Source organism: Lottia gigantea (genome assembly GCF_000327385.1).
Source record: "Lottia gigantea unplaced genomic scaffold LOTGIsca_26, whole genome shotgun sequence".
NCBI classification, from domain to species: domain Eukaryota; kingdom Metazoa; phylum Mollusca; class Gastropoda; family Lottiidae; genus Lottia; species Lottia gigantea.
In genome coordinates, this window is record NW_008708797.1 from 2,519,587 (window position 1) to 2,531,945 (window position 12,359).

A 12,359-nucleotide genomic window follows, 5' to 3' on the forward strand; every position below is an offset into this window, starting at 1 on the left:
CGGAAAAAAGTTTTGATCATGCACAAAAGTTCTCATGGAGACCAGCGTTTTTCAACCTGTAATTTTAAACGCTGGAGAACTCTGAAGAACGTTCTTAGAATGTTTCATTAACGTTTATCCAACGTTGCACGCGTTCGGCTATCGTTTGTCAGCCGTTACACTAGCGTTACTTGGTTGTTATTAATCGTTTGCTTTGCGGTGAACAACTCACTGGCGACCTGTCAACAATCACCGAACGGACCCCTATCGCACGCAGCGTGTGACTAACGTCAAACGAACATCATTCGGCGTGCAATGATCATCATTTGAGCGTTTCCCGAACGTCCATGTATATGGGTATATAAACCGATGCTTTTTAAGCCGGGTTCAGTTGATTTTGGGCTACCGTAGAGAACACCCACTATGGATGATTCAGAAAGACTGGAAGGTATATATTATTATATTTGCTATAGTCCAGCATGAAGTAGATTGACTGAACATGAACGTAGCTGAGCACATCGAGGGACATCGCCAGCAGAGAAGACGACAGCGCTGGGATAAATCATGGATATTGAGACGCCAAGAGTTTGGATTGTACGACCAACTCATGGTTGAGCTTCGCCTGGAGGACTCCAGTTCCTTCACTAACTGCGCATGCTACTTTAAATGTTTGATGAGGCAGATTGACGAAGCAGCACACCTTCTTCGGAGAGCCCCTCGTACCTGGCCTGAAACTAGCGGTGACACTGCGACTTGGCCTCTGTATCTAGGTATGCTGACATGAAGTTTGGGTGGCGCAATCCATCAAACACAATCTCCGTCCTCGTCCATGAAGTATGTTGGGCGATCGTTGACAAGTACCTGGATGAGGTGATGACCTCTCCAAGCAGTCCTGAAGCCTGGCGTGAAACTTCCAACCAGCTCATAACAAAGTGGAACTTCCCTCACAGTTGCGGTACCCTAGGCATAGTTGGTCCTCTCGTTGACGCAGCATCGTCAGCATCTCGCCGCTCTCCTTGGCCCTCCTCTGGAGGACACGGACAGGGCTGAGGTGGGTTGACGTTCTAAAGTTCCTGTTCCTGTTTGTTGGATGTTGGGGAACGTCAACGTTCTTCAAATTGAGTTTCTAGGTCAACGTTGTTATAACGTTCTTGTAACGCTTGGGTAAAGCGTTCGCTCAGTGTCAGGCGACATTTGCGGTCGAAATAGCAGCAAAGCTTAGCCGAGGAGTTCACCCAGTGTTCCACTGCTTCTTGGCTTCCTTGGTAGAAGTGTTGGGGTCTGCAACAACCTGTGTGTCTTCCAGATTGAAGCCAGGCACCAGACACAAAATCTTCTTCTGGACTTGCTTGCTGGTCCAGCTGTTGGTTCTGCAGCGTTGGGTACCTAACCCTCATCAGGTTGTAAAGGACCAAGCAGGTCATCACTATCAGCTTGACAGTCTCTGGCTTGTTCTGCAAAGTGCCCAGAATCACCTGGAACTTGTTGGCAGGGATCCCAAAGGCGTTCTCCACGAACCCTCTGGCTCTGTCTGTAGCTCCTCCTGTGATACACCATCATATAGGATCTCAGGGCAAAGGCGTCATCTCCAATGTAGAAGTATGGAACATCTGTAGTGTCTTGTAGGTGAGGTGTAAGCTGTGGTACCCAAGCAGGTCTTCTTCAGCTCCATATTTCAGCTCACTATAGTTGTCGATCTGGGCATCGGATGTTGATCACAGGCCTCCAAGTTCTGGCAACACGAACTTTTAGTCATAATCCACCAACACGATGGAAAAGAGCCACTGTCAGGACATCTAATGGCCACATGCTAGCTATTTGATTTAACACATTTTATTGATCATACAAATGGATGGGATGCAAGTTACATAATCTTAGAAAAATCCTCTCCAGCTATTTAGAGCTCCCAGGACATGGGAAAGATCCACCTCTGATAGAATCTGTCAGAAACTTCCGGGCACTCTTTCTGGCGTACTGGGGCAGGTCAGCATCCAGGTACTCGTCCAGTATGGCACCAGAGACAAGGTGTCGCAAAATAGGGTCAGCTTCATACCAGGGTCGAGGGCAGGTCTAAAGCGAGCGTCCTTTTTGGTGATCCTGGGACCAACTCTCTGTCTCAGCTCATCAATCATCTCTGGTGGCATCCGCAGGAAGTTGTGGAAGGAGGCTTGGTCTTCAGCTCTGAGTTCAGCCATCAGCTTGTCATTAACGCCTTCCTATCCACCAAGGACTTTCCCCCTCTTCTCTTCCTTTTCTTCTTAGACTCTGCCTGGACATCTTGTTTCTCTCCGTCTGTCATTCTTCTGGGGTCTTCACTCTGTGAAAGTTTCAACAGGACTGGCGGTGGCCTCTGCAAGGAGTGCAAGCCCCTTATATATGGCAAGTGGTTGCCAAACGCTCCTGAACGCTACCAGTAGGTTACAGGTGCGTTACAAGGACGTTACACAGACGCTGGAAAAATTCAGAACGCTGACAGAAGTAAGGAAGACGTTTAAAGAGCGTTACATGAGCGTTAATAATGCTCAGCGAACACTGAGAAACGTTGGTGAGACGCTGGACAGACTTTCGACGGGCCGGCGTCCGCCTAGCGTCCAGGGAACGTCCTAACTTTCGAGTAACGTTCGAGTAATGCCCGCCAACTTTCGTTTAACGTTCCTCTAACGCGTAAGTAGCGATTTGACAGAACGTCGTGAATTTTTGTGCACATCCAAAAACATTTTTCACTCTCAGCGTTCGCCGACGTCCCTAGACGTTCCCAAACGTTTGCCGACGCTCGTCTTACTTTTCGCAACACGTAACTCGAACGTTGGTGAGAACGACGTAGTGTGACAGGACCTTAAGCAAATTCGTCAACATCACCCCTATCCTCCACCGCCCGGTCTTAGATCCTGCAGTCCTTCCTCTGCTTCTTCCCTCTCTTTGCCATGGTCTGAACGAACTCCATTGGGGTCGTCAGGGTCTTCAGGGCGTGTCACATGGTGTGTTACATCTCGGATGGGCTCTTCCTCGTGGTGTGTTTCTTCGTCCGAAGGCATTTCTGGAGAAAGCTTGGCATTTTTCTTACTTGCAGCGCTAGTAGCAGAAGCCCCCACCACACCCTTTTTTCGTCGTCGTGCCATGATGTTCACTGTTCAATCTCAAAAGAACAACTGATGACACGTCACCACACGCTAATGGTTTTCATTGGTATCTTACTTGGTCGCTGTCACACATTAATCACATGCCAGATGTGTCCACCTCACCCTAGAACTCTCGAAAATTGAACGATTAGAACGTTCAGAGAACGTTGACCAGAATGATGTTGTGTGACGGAGTCTTTAAGACGCCAGATAAATCAATGCACTGCTTTATACAGTATGAACATCTTGGTCCCAAATAATCGTATGTACAAATACTCACTCGACAAAAGAAGGAGTTTTGATCATCCATGGCCATTCTACATTGAATATCTGCATTAAATGATTCGCCTGATTTGTATGATTTTAATTTTCTTGTGAAACCATTATCATCTTCTAATAAACATTTCGAATCATCGCTGGAAGTAGAAAGCAAGTCTAGATACGCCCATGTCGCAACCTTCAGCAAGTTTCGAAAAGTCGAAGTAATCTCATTAACATAAAACGCTATTTACGTTACAATATTTGAAATCACAGCATAAATCCATAAAAAAAAGAATAATTGTTAATGAAAAATGCATACTCTTCATAAAGAAAGAAGACAATTTCATCTACAGAACATTCTGAAAATTGAAATGGTCTACTCCTTCTGTTTAATAATCTTGGAAAGTAGGAAAATGGTGTCATTATATAACCTACACCATTATAACACTTCTTCTTTCTGTGACCAGTATCATGTATAGCGTTTAAACTGAAAAGAGAATAAAAAGTTAGTCACACCAAGTGTAGCAAAAACATGATAGCCAATTTCAAATAAATCTCAGTCAATATCAGTGATAAACTATCACATAAACTGACGGGCAGCATCTTTATCTTGTATTGAAACAACATACTAAAAAAACCACAGCAATCCCTCATAGGTAGTAGTCTGTTATGTGTGCACGAGATGTTACCTGGTGTTCATTTGCTGAAAATCGTCCAATCATCAACAAAATCTGCAAGCATCATCTTATGATTATAATGTACAAATTCTCCATCAAAACAGTCGATGGTACCTGCAAATCCCAGCTGTTTCGCGCTAATTCATTTGAAAATTATCTGACCATCTCAGCTATACTGAACATTCAAACCAAAAACGAGATCAATCCGCCCAAAATTCGGAGATGGAAGGTTCGATGAAAGAGGGTCTGGACAAGTTGCTGAATATCTTTGTAATTGACCAAGGCTACAGTCGCTTTTGTAAATCCACATCCGTTTTGGTGATGGAAAAAATCAATTAAAATAATTCAGTAAGCTTATTATGACTAGGCTATGTCTTCGAATTTTAATTCTTTGTTCGAAAAATCGAAATTTCGATGAACACTCCCAGACTATATCCCCGTCATAGACAGGTATAGTTGGGCGTCAGTGTAACCTATATTCGTGCATATAATAAGGAATCACCGAATTTCGTCAAAATAAAAAAAACGGAAAAAAAATTCTGCGTTAGATGTTTCTTCAGATATTCTATGAAATAATTAAAATTAGTTTGTTTCGATTTTCTGCATGAATCCCTCACCTTTACCCATATTTCATGAGTAACTCGACGACGGCTGCAAAATGCGTCACCTATATATTTTCCAATATATGATACGCCTAGGAAATGTCCAAATTCAACCTCAAGGGAGGTTTGTGCTCCACTGGTTTGATAACATGGATTCGAATCCCACTGGGAGTTTTTGTAATTGACGTTTTAGACGGATATTCCAACCCTTTAGTTAGAAATAAAAAGCATACTTATGTCCTAATTCGTGCGCTGCAATATGGCCTGTCCTTCCCGTATAATAATCTTCTACTATGGAGACTTTACCATTAGTACAAGCCATTCCAATATACGATACGCCTACAAAAATGTCAAAAATAGAAGTACATAGCATGCGAAAATAAGTAAGCCTACTCAGTTTGGATAGATACTTAGGCTTTTTATATATATATACAGTCAAGTAACCTAATTTCGTGCTAACCTATTTTTCGTACATTACCGGAAATGATTAATAATTTACCTCGCGACCTCGCGTGACCCCCTCAATGGCTTGTTTTGATAAACATGGGTTATTTGTACAAACTCAGCTAGTAGAATGAATCCAGTAGTTTCAAGCAAGGAAGACAATGTGGGCCATATTCTTGTGTTGTTTCAATGACTTTCAGCAATAAATCAAGCTACATATCTTATTTTTTCAGTCACAATTTTTTTCCCCTAATCATTGTTTTCTGAAGGAATTGTCACTAGTTATACTAAGAGAAGTTAATTATACCACTCGGTATCCATACAACGTGTTTTTCTCGACTTATTTATAGATCAAACATTGTACACAAAATAGGTGACGCATTTGGTTACTCATGAAATATGGGTCAAATGAGGGAATCAAAACAAACCAATTTTAATTATTTTGTAGAATATATAAGGAAACATCTAAGACATAAACAAATTTTCCGTTTTTTCAACTTTGGCGAAATTAGGTGTCGAATCCTTATATGCACGAAAATAGGTTACACCGCTGTATATATTATATAAATTAATAAAATTTATAACACAACTTTCAAGTCTTTATTGAGTCTTTACCATTGATTAATAAGTTAGCAACCAGGTGGCGTCCCTAGCGACTAAATTTCCTGTCGAGACATTCTCTCTACTAACGGCTGTTTTCCACGGGACGATTTTTTTCACGCGAAGCGATCTTTTCGTGCAGGCGCATCCGCATTGATAAGAAGTATAGCCTAAGAATTTGCAGCGAAAAAAATCGTCACGACGATCGCAAAAAAAGTAGGAATAGGTTCTACTTTTACGCGACGAAATTTTTCGCGCCATTAGCTTATCAAATCAGATGCGTCAACGTCATGTCGTCATGATGTCAAAGATGGCAGAAAACGGTATAGCCGACTTATCAGTCTAAACAAACTCTAGGCACACGAATTTCCTCGGATCCATAGGAAATAAAACAAAAATCTCGCAAATAATTAGAACTAGCTAATATAAACGCTAGATTGCTAGCAGGTCATTTTGTTGCTGATGGGCAAGGACATTAAAATAGCGTTAACGTCGATCTTCGATGACAGTGGAAATCAAAATTCGTCGAACGCTTTTATTTGGCGACGAAAAATTTCGCTTCGCGCGAAAAAATTGTCCCGTGGAAAAGTTCCATTAAAAATTAATCTAAAAAATTGGCAATCAATGAAAAATCTTACCATTAGTAGACGTATCCCGACCATGAGCTAAAATTTCACTATAAGTATATAAAAATTGAAGCTTAGGCCTACTACATTTAAGAAATTAAAACATAGCTTGCCAGGCAAGGTTATATACCCCCATTGGCAGCTTTGATTTGAATACAATTAGGCTATTTGGCAGCACAGTAACAATTACCAGTATGAAATATTGTACTTTCAGTCAAACACTTCTTTTTTCGATTTTTGATAGGGTGATTACAAACACTTACACTAAGTTTCATAAAATTCTGTCCAGAATTGTGCCTTCCATAGTGTTTACGGGCAATTTAATACCAAGGACAATGACTCATACTAAATATATCGATTCTTTTTATTTTCAATGGTGTTGTGTCCATTCATTCAAGTTTCGTCAGTCAAGAATTGAGCGCTCTAAAGTGTTAATGAGCAATTGTCAGCGGACGGGCGGACGGACATGGGTGACGCGTAGGCGTATAAAAATTGAATTCACTTGCCGGGGAGGTGATACAATAATTCTGTACATTTGGCAATCCTCGACAATTTCAGTAAAGCTGATAATGTATACATATGCCGTAATGAATTGTAGGGCAAGCCTCTTTTCTTCCGGTATAGTGCAATGATTGTAATATTGCGACGTAAATGCAATGAATAACTTTAGTGCCGTTTGGGGATTATAGTGACACGTTATGCATTAAAATTCTACGTTGAGTTTATCGCTTAGTCAAATCTTACTTTTTTTTTACGAAGGTGTTGTTTATATTGGATTTGTTTGTAGTTGCGAGCTACAAGTCTCTGGTGTTTGAAGTCCTAGAATCAGATGATCACGTGACAATATTGACATAGTTCCAGTAAACAATGGCTGCCATTTATCATCGTGGTATGTTGCAGAGCGCTAGCAGAACTTTTTTTTGTTGCTAGTTTATACATACAGTACATATGTAGCTTGTAAACTACATATTCTGGTGTTCATGATTTATTAGCTGTAATATGTCTAGGCCTATCAACAAAAATTATAAACTTATGCAGATACGTACTCTGTTATCCACATTGCATGATCATGAGGTGGCAAATCCTCAGTTTCCAGGGACCACATTGCAAAGTCATCTAAAGCTGGATCAAATTGGAGATAACCCTTTCTTATATTATCTCTACAGAAAGGCGCATCATCTGTTGTCTATAGAGAAAAAAAAGAAATTAATTGCACCTCGTCGTTCAATAACTACATGTAATTGGAAGTGAAGTAGCCTTAGAGTTTCGGTCGAGTTGGGGAAACTATGGCTATTCTGCACCTCACCCAGTACAATGAGCTATTATAAACGGCTATAGATATTGAAAAAAACTTTTTGATGGACTTTGTGCGCAGAACTTTGAATGGACTTTCAATACTTAATATAAAAAAAATTGAGGTGGATGGGCCAAAAATAATATTTTACTTATTGTGACAATTTCCAGGACAAATACATATGATATTGTTGTCAGATCCTATGGTAGAAAACTTACAAAATGAACATAACTTCACGCTTACATTCATAGCAATAGCGATTTGAACATAAATTTTCAACTTACATTCATGATAACTATTCCACTGAGTTCTATTTTCACAACTGTATCGGGGTATAATTCGGATATGGAATCAAACCTGTCTTGAACCTAGAGAATTAAACTTAAAGTATCGTGTTTTGTAACTCTTGTAGCCATCAGCATTGTGTAGAGTATTGACTTACTTTTCTTTACAGTGTATAACAGTGCTTCTCAACCGTAGTGAGATCATTCCTCCCTGGGAGAGTTCTTCCAAATCTATTCCTCCCCAAAATAAATTAGTCAATGTGACCCTTGGGCCAATTGTTCGTTGGCGATTTTTTTTAGCCTTATGTCCGGGATGAATGACGACAATTTCAGTCGAAGAACACCTCACTTCAGTTATCTTGAACAAATCACATTTCCTTGTGAGTACATCATTAACCGTGCTGGACCCGCACTCAACTAAATACGTGGTAGAAAATGGCAGAAGCAGATTCCTCCACCTTTCAACCTGGCAATATTTCCTCCCCATGATCTTCTATTTCCTCACCTGTTGAGAAGCACTGCTTATAGCTTCAGTAATATTAATAAACTTACTGAAAAAGCAATCAATTCAAAGTATGTTTTCAACACCCCTAAAGCATCCTTTTTTCTGTAGAGTGCCATAAATCTACAATAGGATAATGAAATGGTCAAACTAAAACAATTTGGACATGATTAAACAAATACAGTCAAGTACCTTGCGATTTTATTTTTAAAACATCTCAATAAAGAACAACTGAAGACTTATATACAAATAGCTTGCCAGGCAAGGTAATATACGCCCACTGGCAGCTTTGATTTTAAATAAAAATATTATGAAATATAGTACAGTAACAATTATACCAGTATGAAATATTCAACCTTTAGACATACACTTCTTTTGAACTTATTGAGGCGATACTGAATAATATTACCAAGTTTCATCAATTGGGCCTTCTAGAGTGTTTACAGGGTAAAACTTGTTTGCGTTTTTAAGAACAAGGGCGACATACACTCACCAAGTTCCGTCAAAATCCATCAATAATTGTGCCTTCTAGAGTGTTTACATGCTACAAATTGAACGCATTTTCAATAACAAGGGCAATAACTCACACTAATTATTCTTCTGATTTTCAATAGGGTTCATTCTTAGGTGACAAAAACACTCACACCAAGTTTCGTCAAAATCTGTCAATAATTGACCTTCTATGGCGTTTACAAGCTAAAAATTGAACGCGTTTATAAGAACAAGAGCAATAACTCATACTAATTATTTTTCGATTCTTCTGAGTTTCAATAGGGTTCATCCTTGGGTGATTACTAACACACATACCAAGTTTTGTCTAAATCTGTCAAGATTTGTGCCTTCTGTAGTGTTTACGAGCTAAAAATTGAACGTGTTTTCAAGAACAAGGGCAATAACTTATACTAAATATTTTTTTATTTTTTCTGATTTTCGATAGGGATTATCCTTGGGTGATTAAAAACACTCACACCAAGTTTCGTCAAAATCCGTCAAGAATTGCGCCTTCTAGAGTGTTTACGAGCGCCTCAAGAACAAGGGCAATAACTCATACTAAAACATTTTCGATTTTCCTGATTGAATAGGGTTCATCCTTGGGTGATTACAAACAACCATACCAAGTTTCGTCAAAATCAGTCAAGAATTTACGAGCAATTGTCGACGGACGGAAGGACAGACTTGGGTGACGACAATATACGCCCCCCCCCCCCCTCCCCATTTCATGTGGGCGTATAAAAATGTACGATCGTATTGTTAACTTTGTGTCGGAACAAACCTGTCTTTCACCGAAACATCAGCTACCATCAATAGTTCTACTGTAAATACTGTAACATCTTTTGACTTGCTCTTTGGTCTTTTCTTTAATATATCTCTCATCTCTTTTATTGATTTTCTATCTTTCATTTCTCTTCCTTCAAATACAATTTTCACTTATGGATACCAACAGCTAGCTGATAACGTTAGAACTTGGGTTAGAATTGACGTCTTTGTTTATATAAGTATTTACCTGATGGTAAATATCAAATTAATTGGTCGATAATCAGGCCCGTAGCTACATTTTTTATGGGGGGCTCAACTATATGATTCAAAAAGTCAATAAAGAAACTATATATATACATTGAAAAATGTGTGTTTTAGTGTTTCATGGGGTTGACAATCAACAATGATAATAATCAACAATTACACCCGCTGTAAGCGAGGGTGTTGTACAGCAAACCTACTTATAAACAGTTTAAGTCAATTCCTGCTATTATTTGGTGTTCAAAGGCCATCAGACAATTAAAAGCCTTAGAATTGCTCTTTGTCTAGCTACGAGCCTGTCGATAATGCAATATATATGCGTTGCTCTGACGATCTATTTGGGCGAACTTAAATCATTGCGGATGTGAACTTAGAAGACATGTGGGAATCAAATCCCACATGTGATTTGCGGTATTTCTAAAATAATAAATAAAAAATGAATAAAACTACCTTTAACAAATATTTCATCGTTACCAAAATCAAAGTTCTCAATATCGCGTAAAACGTGTTGGCCGACGTCGTTGGGTGATATTCCCAGGTTTTGAGATTTAAGCACCATTGTCCCTTCCTGTTGTAGAAAAGGAATGAAATTGGTGCATATTCCGAAAGGGCATATTATCGGAGGAGTGGCGGAGAGGATTAATTGATTAACTTTCAATATTCAATATCTGAGATGTGTTTTTTTAAGCTTTCATCAATGTTAATCATCATTATGGTGTATTTGTCTACCGGAAACTAGTGCGACAAATAATGTCGATGTCACTGAAATATTTCCTTAATTCGTTGTGCATTACATGGCGCTGTGGTCTTCATTAAATTGAACAGAAAAAAAGAAATTATAAGGATGATACACTTTCATGTGTAGATGTTTTAAGAGTTATATAGTCTTATCTTACCAAGGAATAGAGTTGTCCGAACTTTTCGCCCGTACCCGATACCTTGACATGAATTGGTAATCCACTTGTGATATCATGATAGATAGCAGAAATCTGTAGATAGAGGATTTCGATAGAAACATAAACTATTTACCTAACCAACATGGAGTGGAATAAGGCACTAAGATCCAGTTTTACGTTGTCTGACTTCTAGAACTACTGTCAAAACTGGTGTTAATTAAAAGCTCGATATAAGAATATGTGGGTCGATCTTTTGTAAAAAAAATGTTGTAAAATAACCCTTACACTATTATTCTCTAGTTGAGTCTGTTTAACGTGACCATTATCAGCAAGGTAAACTGGAACATCTACTGCCTCAGCTCTCTTTAATCTCAATAGCACATCTTCCCCTTTAGATTTAAAGTTGACATGAAGATTGGGGGGAAAATATTCCGGGGACCGTTTGCTACGTCCTGGGCTTTGTATCTGTATTTGATCGATTACATCTGAAACAGTAGCAGCCAATCCTTTAGTATTGAAAATCCTCTAACAATCCTTGATGCTTAATCAAGATCTATACCATTGTTCTTTTGGCTTACAATCATAATTCTCAACTCCGATCATTCACATTTTTTTCATGCTTTACTTGTATTCATAAACCGCGTTTAGACAGCCATAAAAACTGGCCCACTTGAAGTGAACCGTACTCGGTCCGGACTCGGCCCGGTTGGCCTGTACCGTTTACACAGCACTGTTTTCACTGGGCCAAAATCAAAAGTAGACCTGCTCTCCAGTCAGAGGAGGCGAAAAAAACACAAACATACAAAATAGCGCCCGCTATAAACAAAGCTATGATTTTGAAGTTTTTGTTGAATTTGTCTCGTTTAAAGCGCAAACGAACCTTAAGAATCTCCATTTTTTTTGAGAGACACAGCAAAGTCTACCCTAGTTTGCTGTTCCCGCGAACCGAGGGTCAAGGTCATTATTGTGCATGCGCACAAGCCCCGGCTAAGTGGGCCAAGTTGGCCCGACCCAGTGGCGCGTTTACACAGCACTAATATTTTGCCGTGCCGTACTCGGTCCGGACCGAGACCACCTCTTCTTGCGGGACTCGGCCCACTTGAAACTAGCACGGTGCCGAGACCTCACAACCCGTTTACACAGCCACTTTTTGTGCCGAACCGTACTCGGTCCGGACCGAGTCCGGATCTGGCCTGGATAAATTGTGGCTGTCTAAACGCGGCTATATTCTCTTTATTTACATTGATCTTTTCACTTACATTCATTTATATTGATTGACATTACATAGTCTTACAATGTATTATTACTAATAATTTACTCAGTCATCTTAGTTTTACTAATAATCACATTATATTTACTCATTGTCATCTTAGTTTTACTAATAATTACATTATATTTACCCATAGGAATCTTAGTTTTACATATTAATCACATTATATTTACTCAGTCATCTTAGTTTTATTAATAATCACATTATAATTACTCATATTCATCTTAGTTTTACTAATAATTAAATTATAATTACTCATTTTCATCTTATCTTTACTTAATATTCAC

The 12,359-nt window shown here is 39.3% G+C and overlaps 3 protein-coding genes across 3 annotated transcripts; all 3 read right to left on the minus strand.

The window, feature by feature from the left end:
* Nucleotides 1–1,280: 1,280 nt before the first annotated feature.
* Nucleotides 1,281–1,508, minus strand: LOTGIDRAFT_74414 (hypothetical protein; the record flags this gene model as incomplete). The annotated part of the gene is made up of 1 exon (XM_009055895.1): nucleotides 1,281–1,508. A coding segment is annotated over one exon (228 nt), but the record flags the coding sequence as incomplete, so codon positions are not given.
* Nucleotides 1,509–4,852: 3,344 nt separating this feature from the next.
* LOTGIDRAFT_160889 (hypothetical protein) lies at nucleotides 4,853–9,789 on the minus strand (the record flags this gene model as incomplete). Its single annotated transcript, XM_009056066.1, has 6 exons — nucleotides 4,853–4,977; nucleotides 6,321–6,358; nucleotides 7,355–7,494; nucleotides 7,887–7,970; nucleotides 8,439–8,511; nucleotides 9,662–9,789. 6 exons carry the CDS (start codon nucleotides 9,787–9,789, stop codon nucleotides 4,853–4,855), a joined length of 588 nt encoding a protein of 195 aa, XP_009054314.1.
* A 465-nt stretch (nucleotides 9,790–10,254) lies between these two features.
* On the minus strand, nucleotides 10,255–11,697 carry LOTGIDRAFT_160890 (hypothetical protein; the record flags this gene model as incomplete). Its single annotated transcript, XM_009056067.1, has 4 exons — nucleotides 10,255–10,323; nucleotides 10,803–10,895; nucleotides 11,088–11,287; nucleotides 11,565–11,697. 4 exons carry the CDS (start codon nucleotides 11,695–11,697, stop codon nucleotides 10,255–10,257), a joined length of 495 nt encoding a protein of 164 aa, XP_009054315.1.
* Between the last annotated feature and the right edge of the window lie 662 nt (nucleotides 11,698–12,359).